The 23,679-nt window shown below is 48.5% G+C and overlaps 1 protein-coding gene across 1 annotated transcript; it reads left to right on the forward strand.

The window, feature by feature from the left end:
- The first annotated feature begins 191 nt into the window (after positions 1 to 191).
- LOC101009565 (chymotrypsin-like elastase family member 2A) lies at positions 192 to 20,842 on the forward strand. The gene is made up of 9 exons (XM_031660548.1): positions 192 to 226; positions 329 to 465; positions 3,270 to 3,315; positions 10,361 to 10,543; positions 11,614 to 11,742; positions 12,266 to 12,403; positions 14,835 to 14,976; positions 16,217 to 16,369; positions 20,738 to 20,842. Exons 1-9 carry the CDS (start codon positions 192 to 194, stop codon positions 20,753 to 20,755), a joined length of 981 nt encoding a protein of 326 aa, XP_031516408.1. The 3' UTR covers positions 20,756 to 20,842.
- The last annotated feature ends 2,837 nt before the right edge of the window (positions 20,843 to 23,679 follow it).

Here is a 23,679-nt window from a genome sequence, read left to right on the forward strand (position 1 = left end):
AAGCAAAGACTGCCAGAGTGACCTGGGTTTGCTGCCAGTCAAGCCTGCAGGGACCCTGTCCATGGAGCATGTATCTACTTCATGCCAAGTCCTGGGGACACAGAGACAGTGCTTGGACCCTGTGACTGTCCCTGGAGGACACAATCTCTCCTACTTTGCCCCTTTCAACAAGGCCCTCTGCATTTTCAAACATGCCCTGGGACCCTACCAGTCAGAGCAACCTGGGGTAACATACAGGGAACGATGACAAGGTCTCAGAGCCCTCCAAAGCCCCACAGGGCAGGAAAAGTCAACCCTGTCCTCATGCTCTGCCTCTGCACTGACCCAGGTACAACATTGCCCTGCTCAAACTGGCTAATCCCATCTCCCTCACCGACAAGATCCAGCTGGCCTGCCTCCCTCCTGCTGGCACCATTCTACCCAACAAGTACCCCTGCTACGTCACGGGCTGGGGAAGGCTGCGGAGTAAGTGGGAGCCAGGAGCCCCCAGGCCTGGGAGGGAAGGGAGGTGATGTCACCCCTGTCTGGCCAGGGCCTCTCACCTGTCATCCCAGGATATGTGGCTGCCTCGGAGAGACGGGATGGCATAGGCTGATGCCTGCCTGGGTTCAAATGTCAGCTCTCCCACTTAATGACTGTGACACCTTGGGCATATTACTAGGTCTTTCCAATGCAAAATTTTTATCATAAGTAAAATGCAAATAATTGGCTGGGCTCCCTGGCTCACGCCTGTAATCCCAGCACTTTGGGAGGCCTGCTGGGTGGATCACTTGAGGTCAGGAGACCATCCTGACCAACATGGTGAAACCCCGTCTCCACTAAAAATATTTTTAAAATAGCAGGGTGTGGAGGTATGCATCTGTAGTCCCAGCTACTCAGGAGGCTGCGGCAGGAGAATCACTTGAACCTGGGAAGTGGAGGTTGCAGTGAGCCAAGATTTCACTACTGCACTCAGCCAAGATTTCCCTACTGCACTCCAGCCTGGGGAACAGAGCGAGACTCCGTCTCAAAAAAAAAAAACAAACTGGGCATAATAATAGCAGCTACATCACAGAGTTGGCAAGAGGATTAAAGGAGATAATCCATAAGAAGCCTGGCATGTGGTAGGTGCTGTGTGTTAGTTGTTGTCACTGTCCCTATGATGGAAAGAAAGTTACAGAGACCATGTGACATCTTCTGTGTGGCCCATAGAGTTCAGAACAGCATTTTCCTCTGTGACCTGAGGCCCCTGGAGCCCTCATCTCCGTGCCCCATGGCTGTCCCCTGTACCATTAGGTCTTGCTGCTCAAGAACCTGGCTGAGGCTGAGGTCTCTCCACTGACATAGACTCAGGGGTTAGAGATCAATAGTAGCCACCAAAGGAACAGTTACGGCCTTCCATTATTGAAATCGCAGAGGGGTTTGGAAGATTCTAGGAAGGGATGAGTGATAATGACCTTATGATGACCATAATGACATTATAGTGATAGCGACATTAGCTTATTTCTCCTAATGACATAAACCTATAAGTATGTGACATGTTTTTCTAGGGGTACATCCACATACGTACCCTGGAATAAATCCCCATTGCCCTCCTGACTGGCTTATCTGTAAATACAAGGACACATGAAATCCTGTGGTGGGTGGTGGTGGAAGAGGCATTTCATGCAGCCAAAGATAGAAAGCACAACCACCTGTTTGTTTCCCCAGACAGCCTGGGGCAGATGCAGTTCATCTGAGACAGTGGTGGAAGCTGAGGGAGAGCATCCAAATGCTTGGCTTTTAGGCCCAGCTCTGTGGAGTCACCAGTGAAACCTTGGGCAAGTCACTTCGAACTTCAGTTTCATCATCTGTAAAATGGAAACACTGTTGGTAAAGACCAAAGAAGAGGAATTGAGAAAGGTCGTCCTACATTTGCAACATGTTATATAAGTGTTAATCACTTATTAGTGTGGTCTTAGCCAGACCCTTACTTCCGTTTCTTTTTTTTTTTTTTTTTTTGAGACAGAGTCTTGCTCTGTTGACCTGGCGGAGTGCAGTGGTGAAATCTCGGCTCCTGCAACCTCTCTGCCTCCCAGCTCAGCGATTCTCCTGCCTCAGCCTTCCAAATAGCTGCCAGGGTACAGGCGTGCCACCACACCCAGCTAATTTTTGTATTTTAGCTAGTGGATGCAAGTTTCACCATGTTGGTCAGGCTGGTCTCCAAGCTCTTGACCTCAAGGGATCCGCCCGTTGGCCTCCCGTGCTGGGATTAGAAGGGGTGAGCCACTGTGCCCTGAGACGCCCAACTTCCCTAGGCTGTCGACGGTGAAGTGCTACTCTCATCCTTGCCACTCCTTAGCTGTGGTAACAGAAATGAGGGTGAGTTGTGTCATTAGGGAATACAATAGCCCTCTCTTCTCCACACCAGCATATTTTCCCAAGGAGGGCTCACAACTGCCAGGAGCTCACTTTCTTATTTCAGATAAGTGACAGAAAACCAGGGAACTAGCTCAGCAAATTGTTATAAGGATTTAAAAGTTCAACTCAAGGGGCGAGATATAGCCAGGCATCAGGAACAGGCTAGAATCAGGGCTGGAAGCCTGTATGAAACTCAGGCTTGCTCTCTTGGAATTTCTTTTCTTTGTGAGTCACTTCATCCTCCCTCCCTTCCCTAACACACAACATAATCTCTCTTTCAAAACAGATGGAACCCATGTTCCAGCATCTACCTTTTGGCCTCTTTTTTCAAAGTATTTAGGGTGACAGCTGGGGAGCAAATGGGAAAAAATATTTGGACGCAAGCTCTTTTTTTCCACTGGGCTTTGAGAAAATCCCCATCTTGAAAAGCTCCTAGTGTCTCTCTCTAATTGATGTTCCCTATAAAACCAGGGCCTTATCCAGGGCCACGCTGACAGAACTCCCACGGACACACACCATGAGCCAGGGACCCTGCTGCTGTCCTGGGCTTTGGTGGCTGAACCCCTGTCACCCAGAGCCACTGGTTTCATCCCCTGGTGTGGCTGGAATGGGATCTCTCCTGTCCTCCCCTCTCTCACTTCCACCAACCCCCACTGTATCTAGACCTATAATCATAAGAAAACTGGAATGGAGTTTCAAAGTACTGGAGCAAAGAGCAGGATTCTATGACCTCTTGGGATCCTTCTAGAAGAAGGGTTTTCTATTTGGGAGTTCAGAACGCAGCAAGTGTAGTTTACATTGTGTGGGTCGCTGCTTCTTGCACTCAAGTCCCTTTCTCTTTTCATAGCCCTCAGTTGTGGGGTCCCCAGTTACCCGCCTGATATGTCTAGGATGTATGGTGGTGAAGAAGCGAGGCCCAACAGCTGGCCCTGGCAGGTGAGTTGACCACACTGTACTTACCCCCATCCCTGCCCCATTCCCTTTACATCCCCGCTTTGCCCTTCCACCATGGGGTCTACTGTGCTGGCAAAGTAGATGGGACTCAGAGAGCAGCACAGGCAACTTCACCAGTAAGATACATTTCCGGCTGGGCGCAGTGGCTCATGCCTGTTATCCCAGCACTTTGGGAGGCCATGGTGGGCAGATCACCTGAAGTCAGGAGTTTGAGACCAGCCTGGGCAACGTGGTGAAACCCTGTCCCTACTAATAATACAAAATTAGCCAAGCGCAGTGGCGCATGCCTGTAATTCCAGCAACTTGGGAGGCTGAGGCAGGAGAAACACTTGAACCCGAGAGGCAGAAGTTGTAGTGAGATGAGATTGCACCCCTGCACTCCAGCCTGAATAACAAACAGAGACTCCATCTCAAAAAAAAAAAAAAAAAAGATACATTTCTGTGGCCTTGGCCAACCTTGGGAGTGGAGGGAGAGGTGCCTCCTCCAACTGCAGTAAGGAGCTGTCCCCTCCCCACTTCCTATACACAAATTTACAACTATAGTCTTATTCTGTTAACCAATCAGAGGCTTGCTTTCAAGACTACCTATGCAAATATTCCTTGCTTTAAGGAACCAATCAGTGCTATTTATACAGATTAATCTTTACAGGCAAATCAATGTTACCAGGGAAAATGTTTCTTAAGTTAATATAATAGTGATATTAAGACTAAACTGCCCAGTTGGGCACAGGCACAAATTACTAAGATGTGTTAATTGTGGGAATTTCAAAAGAATTGTATAAAGTTTTCATTGACGCAAACAAATATAGTAAAATCTCATTTATCTGATGTAATTGGGACTGAGAATTGCAAAGTTGGTCATAAAGAAATTATTTTAAATCATATATGCTGTAAACATTTTATTTTAGACTATGTAAACAATTTTTTGAGTTCTTAACTGTCTTTTTCATATAAACCACGCCCCATAATATCTCATCTGCAAGTCCATTTCTTTAAAGCAGAGCAGTGACTTTGAGATGTTCACAAAGCAATCTGAGTTATGAAGCTATCCTGACTTTTATGACATTTCTCCCCAATCTTTCCATTTTCTCACAGACACTAATTCAAGAGCAATTTTTTAAGAATCATGGTGATCCAGTCTCTTCCAAACATTTAACTTTGTTTCCATATAAATAACGACTCTCTTTCTGAACTCATATTTCTTTGGTTACATATTTAATCAAATTTCATTATTGCAAGCATAATTGATATAAACTACTTTAGGAGCAAACCCAGCTGAATCAGGATGAGTTTCTAACTTAAGTAGGAGGAGCAATTAGCAGCCCACTAGCCTTGAGCATTCAGAGTGACCCATGCAGCAGTCACTGTGTCTACAGAGGCCAGCGTCATTCATCTGCTCCTTGATTAAGAGACTGTCAATGATAGGCCAGGAATGGTGGCTCATGCCTGTAATCCCAGCACTTTGGCAGGCCGAAGCAGGTGAATCACCTGAGGTCAGGAATTTGAGATGAGTCTGGCCAACATGGTAAAACTCTGCTTCTACTAAAAATACAAAAATTAGCCAGGCATGGTGGCGGACACCTGTACTCCCAGCTATTTGGGAGGCTGAAACACAAGAATCACTTGAACCTGGAAGGCGGAGGTGGCGGTGAGCCAAGATCACACCTCTGCACTCCAGCCTGGGTGATAGAGTGAGACTCCATCAAAAAAAAAAAAAAAACTCTCAATGATAGAATGATGGCAGATATTTCACATTTTTTTTTTCTTTTTTTCAGACAGACTCTTGCTCTGTCACCGAGGCTGGAGTGCAGTGGCACGATCATAACTCACTGCAGCCTCCAACTCCTGGGCTCCAGCCATCCACTGCCTCAGCCTCCCACAGTGCTGGGATTACAGGAACCCACCACTGTGTTCAGCCATAGTAAAGTTTTTCTGAGACACTGTCACATTCTGTCACCCTGGCTGGAGTACAGTGGCTGGCGAAACATGGCTCACTGCGGCCTCAAACTCCTAGCCTCCCACCTCAGTCTCCCTACCAGATGAGACCACAGATGCATGCCACCACACCCAGTTAATTTTTTTTTTAGAGATGGGGGTCTCACTATGTTGCCCAGGCTGGTCTTGAACTCCTGGGCTCAAGTGATCCTCCTGCCTCAGCCTCCCAAAGTGCTGGGATTACAGGCATGAGCCACTCAACCTAGACTCACAAGTTATATACCTGGCTTTGTGTACTTTTGCCAGTTCTTTTGCTTTTCTCACAGTCCCATGGTATTTTTTGCCTGAGAATTTGGAAGAAGGGCCACAGTCCCTCTGCTACAGGACCCCACAGCACCGGGCGCATTTGTGCTGAGAACTAATCATTGCTGCCTCCAAAAATACTTCCTCACCCTCTTGCACAAAGGTGTTCCTGCCTTGAGAACCAGTGCATGTTAGTCTGTGAAGAGTCCCTTGTGCTTTGTGCTTCTGTTTCCCTGGGGAAATTGTTTGAGATCATAGGCAGATCTAGCTGGGTGGGGACCCAGATAAAGCAAGTAAGACACTCACTCCGGGGCAAAATGAAAGGGGGTAGCACAAAACTTAGCAGCCAGCCGGGCGCAGTGGCACATACCTTTAATCCCAGCTATTCAAGAGGCTGAAGCAGGAGGATTGCTGGAGCCCAAGAGTTTGAGACCAGTATGGGCAACATAGCTAGCCATCACAAAAAAAAAGGAAAAAAAAGCCTCACTAACCAAAATGAATAATAATTTAATGCAATTTTGTTTTTTCTGCTGGAGACAGTGTCTAATTCTGTCACCTAGGCTGGAATGCAGTGGCACAATCTCAGCTAACTGCAACCTCCACTTCCTGGGTTCAACTAATTCTCCTGCCTCAGCCTCCCGAATACCTAAGATTACAGGTGCATGCCACCACGCCTGGCTAATTTTTTGTATTTTTAGTAGAGACAGGGTTTCATCATGTTGGACAGGCTGGTCTCAAACTCCTGACCCACCCGCCTCAACCTCCCAAAGTGCTGGGATTACAGGTGTGAGTCATCCCACCCACCAGCTATTGTAATTACAGTATTAATCAACCTGAGAGCCCTGCACAGTGGCTTATGCTCCACATTTCCAGAGAAGGTAACTGGGACTTGGAAAGGTTACAGAATTGCCCAAAGGCACTGAGTTAGCCTGGGGGGAATGAGGATTCAAATTTGGTTCAGTGCTTGTTCTTTTAGCTACACTTTGCTGGCCACAAACAATACCTACTACATGGACTAAATTTCACATCTGTCCGATGGTTTTAGCACATTTTTAAATTGGGGGGGTATATCCTTTTAAGTATCTTTTTTCGCTTTCTCTAATTTTAAACGTCTTTTTTAAAGCCAGTTCATCTAAGACCTCTTAATGTCACACAAACGAGAAATGCCGAATGGCTAATTAAAAACAAGAACGTTCAGAGAAAAGCAGGCATCTGGCATCTGCCAACAAACAGATCATCGTTCCCCACAGTTATGGGAAGCCCCATCAGTGCAGTCCATGCCCTACTGTCACCTCCCTCCCCTCTGCTTGGCCTTGGCAGGGAATTGAAAGACAGGGGAGGAGGAATGAAGGAACAGGAAGGGCATGGAACAGCTTCATTAGAGACTAAAACAGTGTCAGATGTCACCACCTTAAAGTTCTTTTTTCTTTTTCTTTTTCTTTTTTTTTTTAAAGGAGCAGGTCCTGCTCTGTCACCCAGGCTGGAGGTACAGTGGCTATGCAGCTCACTGCAACCTCCGCCTCCTGAGTTCAGCGATTCTCCTACCTCAGCCTCCCAAGTGGCTGGGATTACAGGCACATACCGACACTCGGCTGAATTTTTGTATTTTTAGTACAGATGGGGTCTCATCATGTTGCCCAGGTTGGTGTCAAACGCCTGGCCTCAAGTGACCACCAGCCCGGCCTCCCAAATGCTGGGGTTACAGGCGTGAGGTCGGTGCCCAGCCTCCACCACTTAAAGTTGTACCCCACACCTGCTAAACTGTCAATCTAAACAGAAACCTTTTTTTTTTTTTTTTGAGACAGACCCTCACTCTGTCGCCCAGGCTGGAGTACGGTGGTGCCATCTTGGCTCACTGCAACCTCCGCCTCCCGGGTTCAAGTGATTCTCCTGCCTCAGCCCCCTGAGTAGCTGGGATTGCAAGCGCGACCCACTGTGCTCTGCCTAGAAACCATTTTCTAACATGAAAAAATGTATTTTAAAAAACATGAGGAGCCAGGGGGCAGGGGAGTAAGGTCCACTTATGCAGTCTCATGTTCCTATGAGTGGATTTGGTCTTCAGGGGGAAACTAGACAAGCAGGAGACAAGATCACCCGCCCCTGGTGATCTCTTTCATTCTATTCATTTGCTTATTCACTCACTTGTTCAATCAGTAAGCATTTGTTAAAGACCTAGTATGTACCAGGCACTGTTCTAGGCGCCTGGCACATAGCAGTGGGGGGAAAAATTCATGAAGCCTTTATTAAAGTGGAGATGTGGCCAGGCACAGTGGCTCGAACACCTGTAATCCCAGTACTTTTGGACGCCAAGGTGGGCGGATCACCTGAGGTCAGGAGTTCGAGATCAGCCTAGCTAACATGGCGAAACCCCGTTTCTAGTAAAAATGCAAGGATATTAGCCAGGTGTGGTAGCAGGCACCTGTAATCACAGCTACTCTGGTGGCTTAAACAGGAGAATCACTTGAATCCAGGAGACAGAGTTTGCAGTGAGCCGAGATGGTGCCACTGCACACCAAACTGAACGACAAAGCAAGACTCCATCTCAAAAAAATAAAATAAAATAAAGTAGAGGAGTGCGACAATAAACAACTGAATGGGTAAACGCATAACATGCCAGAAAATGAAAGATGCTATGATGAAGAGTAACGCAGAGCAAGAGGAAGGAGGCAAGTGTGTCTGTGTGCATATGTACATGAGCGTGCATGTACATGTGTGTGCACACTGTTGGGGACAGCATGGTCATAGAAGACCTCATGGAGAAGGTAACCTTGAGCAGAGACCAACAGGAAGTGAAGGAAAGAGCTACATCGATATTTGCAAGAATATTCCAGGCAGGAGGAAGATACAGTACAAAGGCCCTGAGGCAGAAGTGGGTTTGGTGTATTTGCAGAACTGCATGGAAGTCAGGGTGGCTGGAGGAGAGGAGAGTGGGAGCCTATGGAGTCAGAGAGGCCACAGAGGGCCTAGCAGGTCATCAGACAGATTCAGGTTTTATAAGCTGTAAAGGGGGAGCCACTGGAGGGCCTGAGCAGAGAAGAGAAGTCATCTGACTTCCATTCAGAAAGAATCATTCTGGCTACTGTGTTGAGAAAATGTGGGCAGAAGCGGGGAGAAGAGATGGGAGACTAGAGTGATCATTGAGAAGAGAGGATGACTGGGACACGCAGTTGAGGTAGTGACCGAGGGGTAGCAACCACTCCACATATTCCCAAGCTAGAGCTGATGGGATTTGCTACTGGACTTGAATGAGGGATAAGAGGGAAAGACAGGAGCCAAGGATGACACCAAGGTTTGCGGCCCGAGCAGCAGTGGAGTTGCCATTGACTGTGACAGAGGACCCTGGGGAAAGACCATATTTGGGATAAGTCAAGAGTATTGTTTTGGACATACTAAACCGTAGGGGGCTAAGTAAAGAGCTCCCAAGGAGGGGAAGATCCCAACCAATCCAGTTGCAGAAAGATGTTCAGAACAGGGTTTTTTGTTTTTGTTTTTGACATGAAGTCTCACTCTTGTCACCCAGGCTGGAGTGCAATAGCACAATCTCGGCTCACTGCAACATCTGCCTCCTGGGTTCAAGTGATTCTCCTGCCTCAGCCTCCTGAGTAGCTGGGATTACAGACACACCATCACACCTGGATAATATTTCTATTTTTAGTAAAGACAGACAGGATTTCACCATATTGGCCAGGCTGGTCTCAAACTCCTGACCTCAGGTGAATTCACCAACCTCGACCTCCCAAAGTGTTACAATCACGGGCATAAGGCAGCACTCCTGGAAGAACAGTTATTTTTTAATAGTCTATATGTTTTTTATTTTTCTATCCCAGATATTTTGCGTTAATTTTGTTGTTGCTTTTTGTTGGGGGGGCAGATACAGGTCCTTGCTATGTCACCCAGGCTGAGCACAGAGCAATCACAGCTCACTGCAACCTAGACTTTCTGAGATCAAGCAATCCTCCCACCTCAGCCTGCTGAGTAACTGAGACTACAGGTGTGCACCACCACTCCCAGTTAATTTTTATTTTATTTAAAAAATTTTTGGGTAGAGTCAAGTTCTTGCTATGGTGCCCAGACTGCTTCACAAACTCCTGGGCTCAAGCAATACTCCCACCTCAGCCTTCTGAGTAGCTGGGACTACAGGCATGCACCACCGCACCCAGTGGCTAATTTTGGGCTTTTTTTTGTAGACACAATGTATTAGTCCTACCTCACACTGCTAAGAAAGACATACCTGAGACTGGGTAATTTATAAAGGAAAGAGGTTTAATTGACTCCCAGATCAGCATGGCTTGGGAGGCCTCAGGAAACTTACAATCACTACAGAAGGGGAAGGAAACACTTCCTTGTTCACACAGCGGCAGCAGGGAGAAATGCCAAGCAAAAGTAGGGGAAACTCCTTATAAAACCATCAGATCGTGTGAGAACTCACTATCATGAAAACAGCATGAGGGTAACCACAGTCACGATTCAATTACCTCCCACCAGGTCCCTTCCACGACACGTGGGGATTATGCTACAATTCAAGATGAGATTTGGGTAGGGACACAGTCAAACCTTATCAGATGGGGTTTCACCATGTTGCCCAGGCTGGTCTCAAACTCCTGGGCTCAAGTGATCCTCCTTCCTTGGCCTCCCAAAGTGTCAGGATTACAGGCATGAGCCACCATGCCTGGCCTGATTCGTTTTAATATAGATTGCATTAACATGTTCTTTATCATGACATCTGAGGTTTTGGGGGCCCCCTTAAGTTGTGCACCTGAGGTGAGTGCCTAAATCCCCCTTACCCTAGTCTCAGCCCTGTTCTTGGGAAACTGGAGTGCAGGGAGGCCCTGCTTTTTCAGCCACAGCCACAGAGCTCCTGTGTTTCTCCCCAGGTCTCCCTGGTATACACCTCCAATGGCAATTGGTACCACATCTGTGGAGGGACCCTGATAGCCAACAACTGGGTCCTGACGGCTGCCCACTGCATCAGGTAACTGCCATTCCCTGGGGACTTGGCCTGCTCCCCAGCCGGTGCTCGTTTCTGAGCTGGGGTCTTAAATGGCCTGAATCACGCTACATAAAGCAGCCTTGCAAATAAGCACTAGCCTGGCTGAGACACAAGCTGTAGTCAATCAATGGTTCAGTGTGTTGGCCCATCAATGTCAGCACATGGCATAGATGGGGTGTCCTGTGCCAGGTACTGAGGGAGGATGAGGAGAAGGGGAAGGCCTAATCTTTGCCCTCTTGGGGAAACTACATGTGGCCTCTGGATCTGGAATTGGGTTCCCTTGAACAACTTGACCTCTCAAAGCTTCAATACCACCACCTGCAGAAAACAATGGAGTAACAGAATTTAGTGTGAATTCAATGAGTGGATTTACTAAAGGGCCTGGCACTTAGTAAGTGCCCAGTGAAAGCTAATTCTCAATTATAGACTAATTATAAAGGCCCACGAGGTTCTGCACCGTTGTTCACTTTTCCTCTTCGTTGTCTGTGACCTCTGCTCATCACAGCTGGAACTCACCAGAGCTTCTGCCGGGTCCGTGTGACTCCTTCCAGGAGTGATCCCTTCTCCCATCTAATTTACAATAAGCTCTAGGAGGTTTGGGGGAAAATAACAGAGACTTACAGTCAGGAGTCCTGGCTTCTGGTTCTGGTTTCTCACTAACGGTGGGACTGTGGGCCGGGTTACGCCTCTCTGGGACTCAGTTTCCCCATCTGAAAATGAAAGGTGGGAAAAATGTCTTTGAGAGCAAATGACTCCTGTTTTCTCTGTGTTCATCTCATTCCCTTCATAATCCTACAGTCTGTGTTATTACAACATTGATTTTATATTATAGTCTACAGTTAGTATAGCAACAATTATTATATGATCATACTTCTTACGTTATATACTTTAGGCTCTATTATAATTAACTGATTGTCCCAGGGGAGGAAAGATCCCCAAACCCAAGCCCCAACTAGCGGCTCATGCAGCAGCCAGTTACCTGGGTCTATCCCAACATTATCCAAAGCCAGACCTCGGGAGGTGACCCTCTCCCTGGGCCCGCTTTCTCCCAGCAACTCCAGGACCTACGGCGTGGCGCTGGGACGGCACAACCTCTACGTTGCGGAGTCCGGCTCGCTGCTCGTCAGTGTCTCTCTGATTGTGGTGCATCCGAAATGGAACTCCAGCGATGTCTCCAATGGGTTCGTTACCGTCTAGGTGCACTTGGGGGTGAGGTTGTCAGGGAACAGATGGGGGTCTCACAGAGGCAAGGGTCTCAACTCCACCACATGCCCTCTGCTTCTTCTATAGGGAGGGGGAGGAAGCTCTGGCCTCTTAGATGTGGAACCAGCTCCAAAGATGTCTGGGGTGGAGATGTGACCTGGGGAGGGAGAAGCAAAGACTGCCAGAGTGACCTGAGTTTGCTGCCAGTCAAGCCTGCAGGGTCCCTGTCCGCGGAGCATGTATCTACTTCATGCCAAGTCCTGGGGACACAGGGACAGTGCTGTCGACCCTGTGACTGTCCCTGGAGTAGGACACAATCTCTCCTGCCTTGCTCCTTTCAACAAGGCCCCCTGTATTTTCAAAGATGCTCTGGGACCCTGCCACTCAGAGCAAGCTGGGGTAATGTACAGGGAACGATGACAAGGTCTCAGGGCCCTCCAAAGCCCCACAGGGCAGGAAAAGTCAACCCTGTCCTCATGCTCTGCCTCTGCACTGACCCAGGTACGACATTGCCCTGGTCAAACTGGCTAACCCCGTCTCCCTCACCGACAAGATCCGGCTGGCCTGCCTCCCTCCTCCCTGCGCCACTCTACCCAACAGCCCCTGCTACGTCACAGGCTGGGGAAATCTGCAGAGTAAGTGGGAGCCAGGAGCCCCCAAGCCTGGGAGGGAAGGGAGGTGATGTCACCCCTGTCTGGCCAGAGCCTCTCACCTGTCATCCCAGGACGTGTGGCTGCCTGGGAGAGACGGGATGGCATAGGCTGATGCCTGCCTGGGTTCAAATGTCAGCTCTCCCACTTCATGACTGTGACACCTTGGGCACATTACTAGGTCTCTCCATGCAGCACTTTTATCATATGTAAAATGCAAATAATTGGCTGGGCGCCGTGGCTCACGCCTGTAATCCCAGCACTTTGGGAGGCCTGGCGGGCGGATCATTTGCGGTCAGGAGACCAGCCTGACTGACGTGGAGAAACCAGGTCTGTACTAAAAATATTTTAAAAATAGCAGGGTGTGGTGGTGTGCTCCTGTAGTCCCAGGTAATCAGGAGGCTGAGGCAAGAGAATTGCTTGAACCCGGGAGGTGGAGAATGCAGTGAGCCAAGATTTCGCTACTGCACTCCAGCCTGGGGGACAGAGCGAGACTGTGTCTCAAAAAAAAAAGGGGGGGCATAATAATAACAGCTACATCACAGAGTTGGCAAGAGGATTCAAGGAGATAATCTATAGGAAACCTGGCACGTGGGAGGTGCTGTGTGTTAGTTGTTGTCACTGTCCCTATGATGGAAAGAAAGTTACAGAGACCATCTTCTGTGTGGCCCATAGAGTTCAGAACAGCATTTTCCTCTGTGACCTGAGGCCCCTGAAGCCCTCATCGGAGCCTCCGTGCCCCATGGCAAAAGCCGTCCCCTGTGCCATTCGGTCTTGCTGCTCAGAACCTGGCTGAGGGCGGGTCTCCTTTGACATAGACTCCAGGGGTTACAGATCCAATGACAGTAGCCACCAAGAAGAACAGAGTTTCCGCCCTTCACTTGTGAAATCACCAGAGGTTTGGAAGATTCTAGGAAGGGAAGAATAATGACCTTATGACCATAATGACATTATGAGTGATAATGACATTATGACGTTTCTCCCTAATGACATAAACAGATAAGTATAATGACATGTTTTTCTAGGGGTACATCCACATACATACCCTGGAATAAATCCCCATTGCCCTCCTGACTGGCTTATCTGTAAACACAAGGACACATCAAATCCTGCAGTGAGTGGTGGTGGAAGAGGCATTTCATGCTTATTAAGATAGGAAGCAACCACCTGTTCAAGCTTCTCCAGACAACCCTGGGGCAGATGGTTCATCTGGAGACAGTGGAAGGGAGGCATCCAAATGCGCTTGGCTTTTAGGCCCAGCTCTTGTCGTCACGGTAAAACCTTGGCAAGTCACTTCCTAACCTCGTTTCGGTCTGTAAATGGAAACACTGTTGGTGAAGACCAAAGAGGAAAGGTGAAAATGCGTCCTACATTGTAACATGTTATACAAGTGTTAATTACTTATTAGTGGTCTTAAGCCAGACCATTAACTTCCTTTTTTTTTTTTTTTTTTTTTGAGACAGAGTCTTGCTCTGTTGACCTGGCTGGAGTGCAGTGGTGCAATCTCAGCTCACTGAAACCTATGCCTCCCAAGCTCAAGCGATTCTCCTGCCTCAGCCTTCCAAGTAGCTGGAATTATAGGTGTGTGCCACCACGCCCGGCTAATTTTTGTATTTTAGTCGATACAGGATTTCACCATGTTGGCCAGGCTGGTCTCAAACTCTTGACCTCAAGGGATCCACCCACCTTGACCTCCCTAAGTGCTGGGATTAGAGGGTGAGCCACTGCGCCTGGCCGACCCTTAACTTCCCTAGGCTCAATCCATAGTGAAGAATTATGTTAAGCTCATCCTTGCCACTCATAGTAACAGTAATGCAGGTGATGGTGGCTGTGTCATTGGGGGCCATTATGACAGCCCTCCCTTCACCACACCAACATATTTTTCCCAAGGAGGGGGCTCTAACTGCCAGGAGGCTCACTTTCTTATTTCAGATAAGTGACAGAAAACCAGGGAGCTAGCTCAGCAAAAAAAGGGATTGTTCTAAGGATTTAAAAGTTTCAACCCAAGGGCCGAGATATAGCCAGGCATCAGGAACAGGTTAGAATCAGGGGCTGGAAGCTTGTAAGAAACTCAGGAAACCCTCTCTTGGAATTTCTTTTCTTTGTGAGTCTACTTCATTCCCCACATGAAACAAAACATCAGTCATTGCCAACATCTTCCCAGATTTACGTCCTCTGAAACAGGAATCTCTTAGACCCCATCTCAGGATCCCAGGGGAGGGAGCTCATTGGCTTAGCTTGAGTCAAATGTTCACTGCTGAACCAATCAACCCTGAGGACACAGTGTAGACAAACATAGCTGTTCACATATTGCGGTGGATGGAAGACAGTAACAGGGGAACCCAGTAAGGGTCAACCACTTCCTTTTTCTCAGGAGTCCTTGCATCCCTAATGCTTTCTTTCTGATCTCATTCAGCCAGCGGGCCTGCTTCTGAAGTCCTGCAGCAGGGCCGGTTGCTGGTTGTGGACTATGCCACCTGCTCCAGGTTTTTCTGGTGGGGCAGCACCGTGAAAACCAGTATGATCTGTGCTGGGGGTGATGGCAAGATCTCCAGTTGCTACGTGAGTATCAAAATCAGGGGCTCCGCTCAATGACAAAATGTGACTGGGGATAAGGCTATAGAGGTCCACCCATCCATAGGTCTATCCTCCCACCTCCTGGCAGAAGTACCCAGAAATATGTTCCAGATATATCAGAACCCGATCTCTGGCCAGGCACGGTGGCTCTTGCCTGTACCCTGTCACTTTGGGAGGCCAAGGCAGGCAGACCACTTGAGGTCAGCAGTTCGAGACCAGCCTGGCCAACATGATGAAACTTTGTCTCTACTAAAAATAAAAAATTAGCCAGGCGTGGTGGCGGGCACCTGTAGTCACAGTTACTCAGGAGGCTGAGGCAGGAGAATGGTGTGAACCCGGGAGAAGGAGGTTGCAGTGAACTGAGGTCACATCACTGCAATCCAGTCTGGGTGACAGAGTGAAACTCAAAAAAAACAAACAAACAAACTTGATCTTGGATCTTGTTTGTTCTTGTTTTGAGATTCTTCTTGTCGTGTCCACCCCTCTCACTGCTGGGAAGTCCTTCCCTGGGTCTCATCAAGGTCTCTCATGATTGTCATTCCATATCCTTTCCTCTATGCTGGAAGGGAACCAAAGGAAAGTATTCCCTGGCTTAGGGCCTTTCTAGGATGACTTCTGGGTTTTCTGTTGAATTACTCTCATCAATGGCCCAGCGTGACCCCTCCAGGTAGCTGCCACGGAAGCCTTCCCGGAGACAGTGTCTTAACCACCAGGAATTGCTCTGTGTTGGACTTAGCAGTGAAGTGGGGATGGAATAGGAAGGAGTTCCACACGCCCTTCAGATCACACTGTGCCCTACACACTCTGCCCACACAGACCACCCCACCCGTGGGAAGACAGAGCCAGTGGGGAAGAGCCTGAACTCTGGGATGTGGCCTCAGCTCCTTTACAAACGGCCTGTGCAACCTTGGGCAAGTCCCAACCTCTCAACACTCCAGTTTCTCCTCTCCAGTGGCCTGGGGACACTGTGAATATTTACCTCGTAGGATTTTGTGGGGATTAATGAGATAAGGCATAGAACATGCTTAGCTCAGCTCTGGCCACACAGGAAGAATAGGTGTTGGCTCTTGTTGGAATTATGGTACCATCTTGGGCTATGACCACAAGGGCTGGCTTCAGAGGACAGTGACCTGCAGCAGAGCAATAGAAATGCATTAAGAACAATGGTTCCAATGGGCAGCCCCTTCCTCTCCCCTTACCCTTTTATAACTCTGGCCTTCCTCAGGGAGACTCCGGCGGGCCGCTGAACTGCCAGGCGTCTGATGGCCGGTGGGAGGTGCATGGCATTGTCAGCTTTGGGTTCAGGTTCAGCTGCAACTTCTACCACAAGCCCTCCGTCTTCACACGGGTCTCCAATTACATCGACTGGATCAATTCGGTAAGAACCGGACCAGCCCTCAGCTCATGCCTGTAATCCCAGCATTTTGGGAGGCCGGGGCGGGCAGATCGCGAGGTCAGAAGTTCAAGACCAGCCTGACCAACACAGCAGAACCCCACCTCTATTAAAAGAAATACAAAAAAGTTAGCCAGGCGTGGAGGGCCCTCCTGTAAAACTAGCTACTCAGGAGGCTGAGGCAGGAGACTCCCTTGAACCTGGGAGATGGAGGTTGCAGTGAGCCGAGATTGCACCATTGCACTCCAACCTGGACAAGAAGAGTGAAACTCCAACTTAAAAAAAAAAAAAGAGAGTGAGTTCCATAGAAATGGTGATTTTATTTTTGTGTATCTGTGTGTGGCCCAGACTCCACCATCCATTGCTGTAAATGGGTATACTTATCTGCAAAGCCCAAAACCTGATTCTTTGAGACCCCCATAGCATTAATTATTGGAAATTTGTCCCCCTCAGGGGTCTTCCAGCTATTCTGTAGGGTGACCAACCATCCCGGTTTGTGCAGGACTGAGAGGTTTTCCAGGATGCAGGACTTCCTGTTTTACTCTGGGACCATCCCAGGCAAATAAAGCCGAGTTGATCCCCCTGTCTTATCAATGTAAACTCAGAGCTGTCTCCTTTCAGCTTCCACAATAACTCAATTTGTTTTTAACAATGAACACACATTTGTTTATAACAGTAAGCATTAACATTAAGTATTAAAAATAATAGGCCAGGTGCCATGGCTCATGCCTGTAATCGCAGTACTTTGGGAGGCCAAGGAGGGAGGATTGCTTGAGCCCAGGAGTTCAAGACCAGCCTGGGAAACATAATGAGACTCTGTCTTTACAAAAAAATTTTTTTAATTACTTAGGCATGGTGGTACATGCCGGTAGTCTCAGCTACTTGGGAGGTTCAGGTGGAAGGATCACTTGGGCCCGGGAGGCCAATGCTACATTGAGCCAAGGTCACACCAATGCATTTCAGCCTGGTTGACATAGCAAGACCCTGTCTCCGAAAATAATGATAATAATAACTGGCATCAATATTAAGGAGCAGCCATGGATACACGCAGCAGTAGGTGAAAGCAGCCAGAACAGGAAACCCCGTCACAAGAAAGGGGTGGCTGGTGGCTCACGCCTGTAATCCCAGCAGTTTGAGAGGCCAAGATGGGAGGATCACCAGAGGTCAGGAGTTCGAGACCAGCCTGGCCAACATGAGGAAACCCCATCTCTACTAAAAATACAAAACTAAGCTGGGTGTGGTGATACGTGTTTGTAATCCCAGCTACTCAGGAGGCTGAGGCAGGGGAATCACTTGAACCTGGGAGGTGGAGGTTGCAGTAACCCGAGTTCGCGCCACTGCACTCCAGCCCGGGTAACAGAGCGAGACTCCACTCAAAAACAGAAAAACACACGAAAAAGAAACGGGTGCCCCGGAAAGCGCAGAGGAGCTACCATGCCTGTTACTGAATGCTGGGAGGGAAGAGTTGGACACTCTCTGCCAATGAAGGACCACCTCAGTTTGCTCTTCTGTAAAATGGGACTTGAACTAGACCAGGACTCCTCCACTGTTTAGGCGCTACAGCAAATGGGAGTTATGGTATTTGTGGCAGAGCCCCCAAAGAAGGGGAAAGCTGGCATCTGACTTCACTAATTTTAATTTGCAGAGAAGTGTTCATTAAACTGACACTTATAAAACCAAATATGAAGCTGCAGCCATGAGCACGTGGTCACAGGAGGAAACTAAACTGTCAGAATAAGCCGGTGGCTGCTTCCAAGTGTTCCCACTGATTCTTGCCAGCTCCTTATTCATTTGTCTGTCTGCTGGCATCTCTTTGCCAACAAGTGGTCACAGGCAGAGATTCCAAAAACGTTTGTTGGAGAAAAATGGAAAATCAAAAAGACAGTAGCCATTAATCATTAACTGGTGCTTTTTTATATATAAATTGGGAAAAACCCATCTGAGTCCACCTTTGGAGGCACCACCCAGATGTCAAAGGAGCCTGGCCTGAGACTGACTGGACGAAAGGCTGCTTAGGGACCTTTCCCAGCCAAATTCTAAGACCCTTTTCCAGCCCCAGCTGCTGTGGGAGTCACCATGCAGCTGGTCCTGGCAGCAACCTGGGGACCTGAAGCAGGGGCAGGGGCAATTGTCACAGTTTTTTTTGTCCCAGCGTCAGCTGTTCCCAGCCACAGACATAAGCACAACAGAGCAGGCCAGATCCCGAAGCATGGCCAGATGGCAGCAGGGATCCACAGGGCATCACGTCTCGCGAGGCAGCTGGGCAGAGGCCCTGTGTTCATGGGAGAGCAGTCGGGGCAGGCCAGGTGCCCGGTAACGGGTTTCAGAACGGGGAGAGCCAAGCAACCAGCTGTCCTTGGGTGGGGGCTGCCCCTGGCAGCTGCGGAGGGACTCGTGAAAACTTGCAGTGGCCCCAACCCAGGGACACACTGTGTGCAGCCTGGAGTCACGTACCACTAGAGCCCTGGGGGTGCCTGAGAGCACCTGCCTGGATAAACCCAGACAGGTGACAAGCCAAGGTCAGGAAGTGCAAGCAAAAGAGCAGAGAAGCAGAGGAGACAAGTGGCCTGGCGCTTTCATCCTTTCAACAAATGTCCATTGAATGACAGTCACACATGAAACTTCAGCGATCCTTAGCTTTTATTCTTTTACCAGAAGGTAATACATACTGTGTAAAAATATTAAAAGAATATAAGAGTGTATCAAGTAGAAAAGTAGAAGTCCCCCCTCATTTTACATCTCCAGTTCCACTCTCCAGAGGTAATCGTTGTTTTTGTTTATGTTTTTTGAGACAGAGTCTCGCTCTGTCACCAGGCTGAAGTGCAGTGACTTGATCTCGGTTCACTGCAACCTCTGCCTCCCGGGTTCAAGTGATTCTCCTGCCTCAGCCTCCTGAGTAGCTGGGACTACAGGCACACACCACCACGCCCAACTAATTTTTGTATTTTTTTCTTTTTTTTTTTTTTTTTTTGAGACAGAGTCTTGCTCTGTCGCCCAGGCTGGAGTGCAGTGGCCGGATCTCGGCTCACTGCAAGCTCCGCCTCACGGGTTTACGTCATTCTCCTGCCTCAGCCTCCCAAGTAGCTGGGACTACAGGCGCCTGCCTCCTCGCCCGGCTAGTTTTTTTTATTTTATTTTTTAGTAGAGACAGGATTTCACCATGTTGGCCAGGCTGGTCTCAAACTCCTGACCTGAGGTGATCCGCCCACCTTGGCCTCCAAAAGTGCTGGGATGACAGGCATGAGCCACTGCTCCTGGACAAGTTGTCATTGTTAACAGCTTGGTGTGTGGTCTCAACTTTATGTGCATATATAGCTATATATTTACATAGATAGACACTGTCTTCTAAGCAAAAACTGGGATCTGAGTCTTCATACTGTTCTGCAGCTGTTTTTCACTTAACACCTTATCACATTTTATATGTCAGTATGTACATGTCATTCTTTTGAACAGCTAAATACTATTCCATAGTTTGAGTATAATGAATGAAGCTTTCATATTTCCTATTTTTCACTCTTACATTGTGCAGTGAACATCCTTGAACATAATTCCTACACACTGGTCTGAGTATTTGTGCTGTAGCAGCTGGATCTCCTGCCGTTTACAGCACTGGATCATGAAGTTGGCATATCAAAATGTTTAACAGGCCGGGTGCGGTGGTTCACGCCTGTCATCCAAGCACTTTGGGAAGCTGAGGCAGGTAGATCACTTGAGGTCAGCAGTTCGAGACCAGCTTGGCCAACATGGTGAAACCTCGTCTCTACTAAAAATGCAAAAAATTAGCCAGGCATGGTAGTGCATGACTAAAATCTCAGCTACCTGGGAGGCTGACGCACGAGAATCACTTGAACCTGCGTGGCGGAGGTTGCAGTGAGCCCAGATCGCCCCACTGCACTCCAGCCTGGGCAACACAGTGAGATTGTCTGAAAAAAAAAACCAAAAAATGTTTAACAGACACTGATCAACAGCCTCTGGAAGCAGTTATAGCACCAACCACATTGCATAACTGCCTTGCAAATAGCAGTTTTGATTTGAGAAACAAACGAAATCTAAAAATATGCCATCCACACATTTGGAATATAAGTTTTAGGGGTTCAAAGGCCCCCTACCCTGAAGCCCACACAGGACTCCTGGTAAGAACCCCTTTACAGGAAGACCCTAACAGGTCAATGAAAAGCTGTGATTGCATCTTTGTTTTCAAAACGTCATCAGAACTCCTCAGGCAGGAGCTAGTGCAGTGTGGGCTGCCTGTGACTCACATGAGGAGCTTAACCCAGGAGGACAGAGACAGGAAACTGCCATGCACAGCTCTGCGGTTACGTGAACCTGACGATTTTCTTGTGTGTCCTACAGGTGATTGCAAATAACTAACCAAAAGAAGTCCCCGGGACGGTTTCAGACTTGGAAAGGTCCCAGAAGGAAATTAATATTATAATAAAGTGACAACTATGCAAATCACATCTTGATGAGAGATTTATTAGCAATCCATTCTAATATCCACGGCCCTAAAAACCAGAAATAGGCTGGGCGCAGTGGCTCAACCCTGTAATCCCAGCACTTAGCACTTTGGGAGGCCAAGGCAGGCAGATCGCTCGAGTCCAGGAATTCAAGACAAGCTTGAGTAACATGGCATAACGCGGTCTCTACTAAAAATACAAGAAGTAAATGGGCGAGGTGGTACACACCTGTAGTCCCAGCTACTCAGGAGGCTGAGGTGGGAGGATCGCTTGAACCCAGGAGCTAGAGACTGCAGTGAGCCAAGATGTTGTCATCGCACTCTAGCCTGGGCGACAGAGTGAGACCCTGTCTCAAAAAAAAAAAAATTTTGCATCTGCGTCTCCCTGCCCGACTGAGACCTCAAGGACCAGCCCACTTTACAACCTGACACATGACATTATTGTCAAACAACATATACATGAAGCACTAAGCTCCAGGGAGGGAAGTGGGCTGTAGCGGCTTCCTGCACTCTGCCTCCTCTGCCTCCCTTTCCTCCCCTCCCAGCAGAGAAGCCTGGATTTCTGTGCAGGCGCTGCCCCACCGGATCCAGAGGTTCTGGGTGAAACCTCATGGCCCAGGACCAAGGCTGGAGCCGGTGTTCCAGGCCTGGCCAATCAACACATTGCATCCCCTGCCCCACTGCAGCGATTGGCTCAGGGATGGGCATGTGACCTGAGGCAGGTCCAATCAGAGAGGTTGCACGACTTGAGCAGGGAGCTACCAGAGGGCTGTCACTCATTCACTGCACAGGTGTGAGGATGAGGGACTGTGAGGCTACAAAGCAAAATGAGAGGGGAAGGAGGAGACGGGGTGATTTAGCTCCCCAGAGTACATCTGGCAACGTATGGAGACATTTTTAGTTGCGGCAACTGTGTGGGGAGGGGTAAGGACTGGCATCTAGCGGACTGGGGCCAGGGATGCTGTCAAACTCCCACAATGCACGGGACATAGATACAGCCCTCAAAACAAAGCATCATCCCGCCCAAAATGTCGACACTGCTGCAGGTGAGGAACTCTGGACCAGAGATGCTGCAGTGATCTTGTCCTCAAGGAAGGGAGAACCCGGAGCAGCTACAGGCCTCTTAACGGAGGCTGAGATGAGACCTCAAAGCAGAAGGCAGAAGCAAAAGATGAAGAAAAGCCAAGTCCAAGGGCCATCACCAGGGCCCTGAGACCTGCTCTGCCTGAAGCCAGCTTTGCTCCTGGATTTTGCCATTTTGTTGGCTTAAGCACAACTGTGTAAGTTTTGTGTCACTTTCAAATCCTGACAGCAATGTGGTGGAACGGACCGAGCATCTGTTCTTCTCCTTGTTTGTAGATAGGCAACCCCAGACCAGAAAGCCTGTGAGACTGGCCCAAGGTCACACAGCAAATTCACAGCTGGTGTTTGTTCAGTGGCCTCATATAGGACAAACCTTATTTTTATATTAAACAAAGACACAGAGCAGAATGCCAAATAAAATATGAGACTTAAGAAATAATTGGTTGGTGCTGGGCGCGGTGGCTCACGCCTGTAATCCCAGCACTTTGGGAGGCTGAGGTAGGCAAATCACCTGAGGTCAGGAGTTCAAGACCAGCCTGACCAACATGGAGAAACCCCATTTGTACTAAAAATTTAAAAATTAGCTGGATGTGGTGGTGCATGCCTGTAATCCCAGCTACTCAGGAGGCTGAGGCAGGAGAATCACTTGAACCCAGGAGGCAGAGGTTGTGGTGAGCCGAGATCATGCCACTACACTCCTCACTCCAGCCTGGGCAACAAGAGCGAAACTCTTCAAAAAAAAAAAAAGGAAAGAAAGAAAAGAAAAAAAGAAATAGGAAATAGTTGGTTGCTGTAGTGACTGATGCAGACCATAAGTGAGTCCAAACTGTTACACAGAGTATGGGATGGAGTTGGGACTGGAACCTACGTCTTCTGGTATCCTTCCCATAGAGTCTGCCCACGCCCCCAATCTTCCTCACCTTTGCACGATCCTAGGGAGATTACAGAATTCTTTCCCACCCATTTTCTTCCCCATACAATAATCCTGCAATCCAGGCCTAGGTGGTTATCTAGGAAACTAAGGCCCAGAAGATAAGTGGCTTGTCCCGACCACCACACTCAAAATTGATGGATCAAAGACTTGAACTCAAGTCTTAAGGGTTGAAGTCCAGTTTCCCCACTGCTTTTTTGACTGGGGCAAAAGCTAGAGTTTGTGATCACAGAGCACAGCTTTCTTATCAGCAGCAGGCCTGCCTGGCTTTGTGCTGTCCCAAAAGGCGAGGAGAGTGAAGGTCTAAGGAAGAACAAGAGAGTCCACCAGGAAACCGTGCTCACTCCACGCTTCCCCCAACACAAGTTGAAGTCCTAGGAGGTGAGACAGGATGCTGTCTCCAGTGGTGGCGCAAGTAATGGGCTTTGGAATCAGGACCAACCTAGTCCCAATTCCCATTCTGTCAGCTAGAAGCTGTAATACTACCTTGGGCAAGTCACTTCACCTCTGAAGCTCAGCTTCCTCCTGTGAAATAAGGGAGCCTCTTGCAGGGTTTCCTTGTGGCTTAGATTCAATAAGGAATGTGAGTGCATCTAATGTCTATGTGGTGCTGGGTGAGTGTCTGCCTGCCTCTGTTTGTTCCCCTTTGGAAGAAGCTTCTGCTTTGACACAATTTGGAAGACAGGTATTGGAGAGGTCCAAACCAAGTTATTCTCCTGGAAAAGGACATAAAATGCATCTGTCGCCCAGGCTGTAGTGGTTTCACTTGCAGTTCACTGCAGCCCTTGACTACCCAGGCTGGAGCTTAACCCTCCCAAGGCCTCC

This window comes from Papio anubis, chromosome 1 (genome assembly GCF_008728515.1).
Source record: "Papio anubis isolate 15944 chromosome 1, Panubis1.0, whole genome shotgun sequence".
Lineage (NCBI taxonomy): Eukaryota > Metazoa > Chordata > Mammalia > Primates > Cercopithecidae > Papio > Papio anubis.

What these genes read in the sequence shown, in the direction of transcription:
- LOC101009565 (XM_031660548.1), top strand. Translation starts at nt 192, where the DNA reads ATGCCCTGGGACCCTACCAGTCAGAGCAACCTGGG. An exon ending in ACCAGTCAGAGCAACCTGGG is followed by an intron (nt 227 to 328) that starts GTAACATACAGG and finishes GCACTGACCCAG; the next exon opens with GTACAACATTGCCCTGCTCA. An exon ending in TCCAGCGATGTCTCCAATGG is followed by an intron (nt 11,743 to 12,265) that starts GTTCGTTACCGT and finishes GCACTGACCCAG; the next exon opens with GTACGACATTGCCCTGGTCA.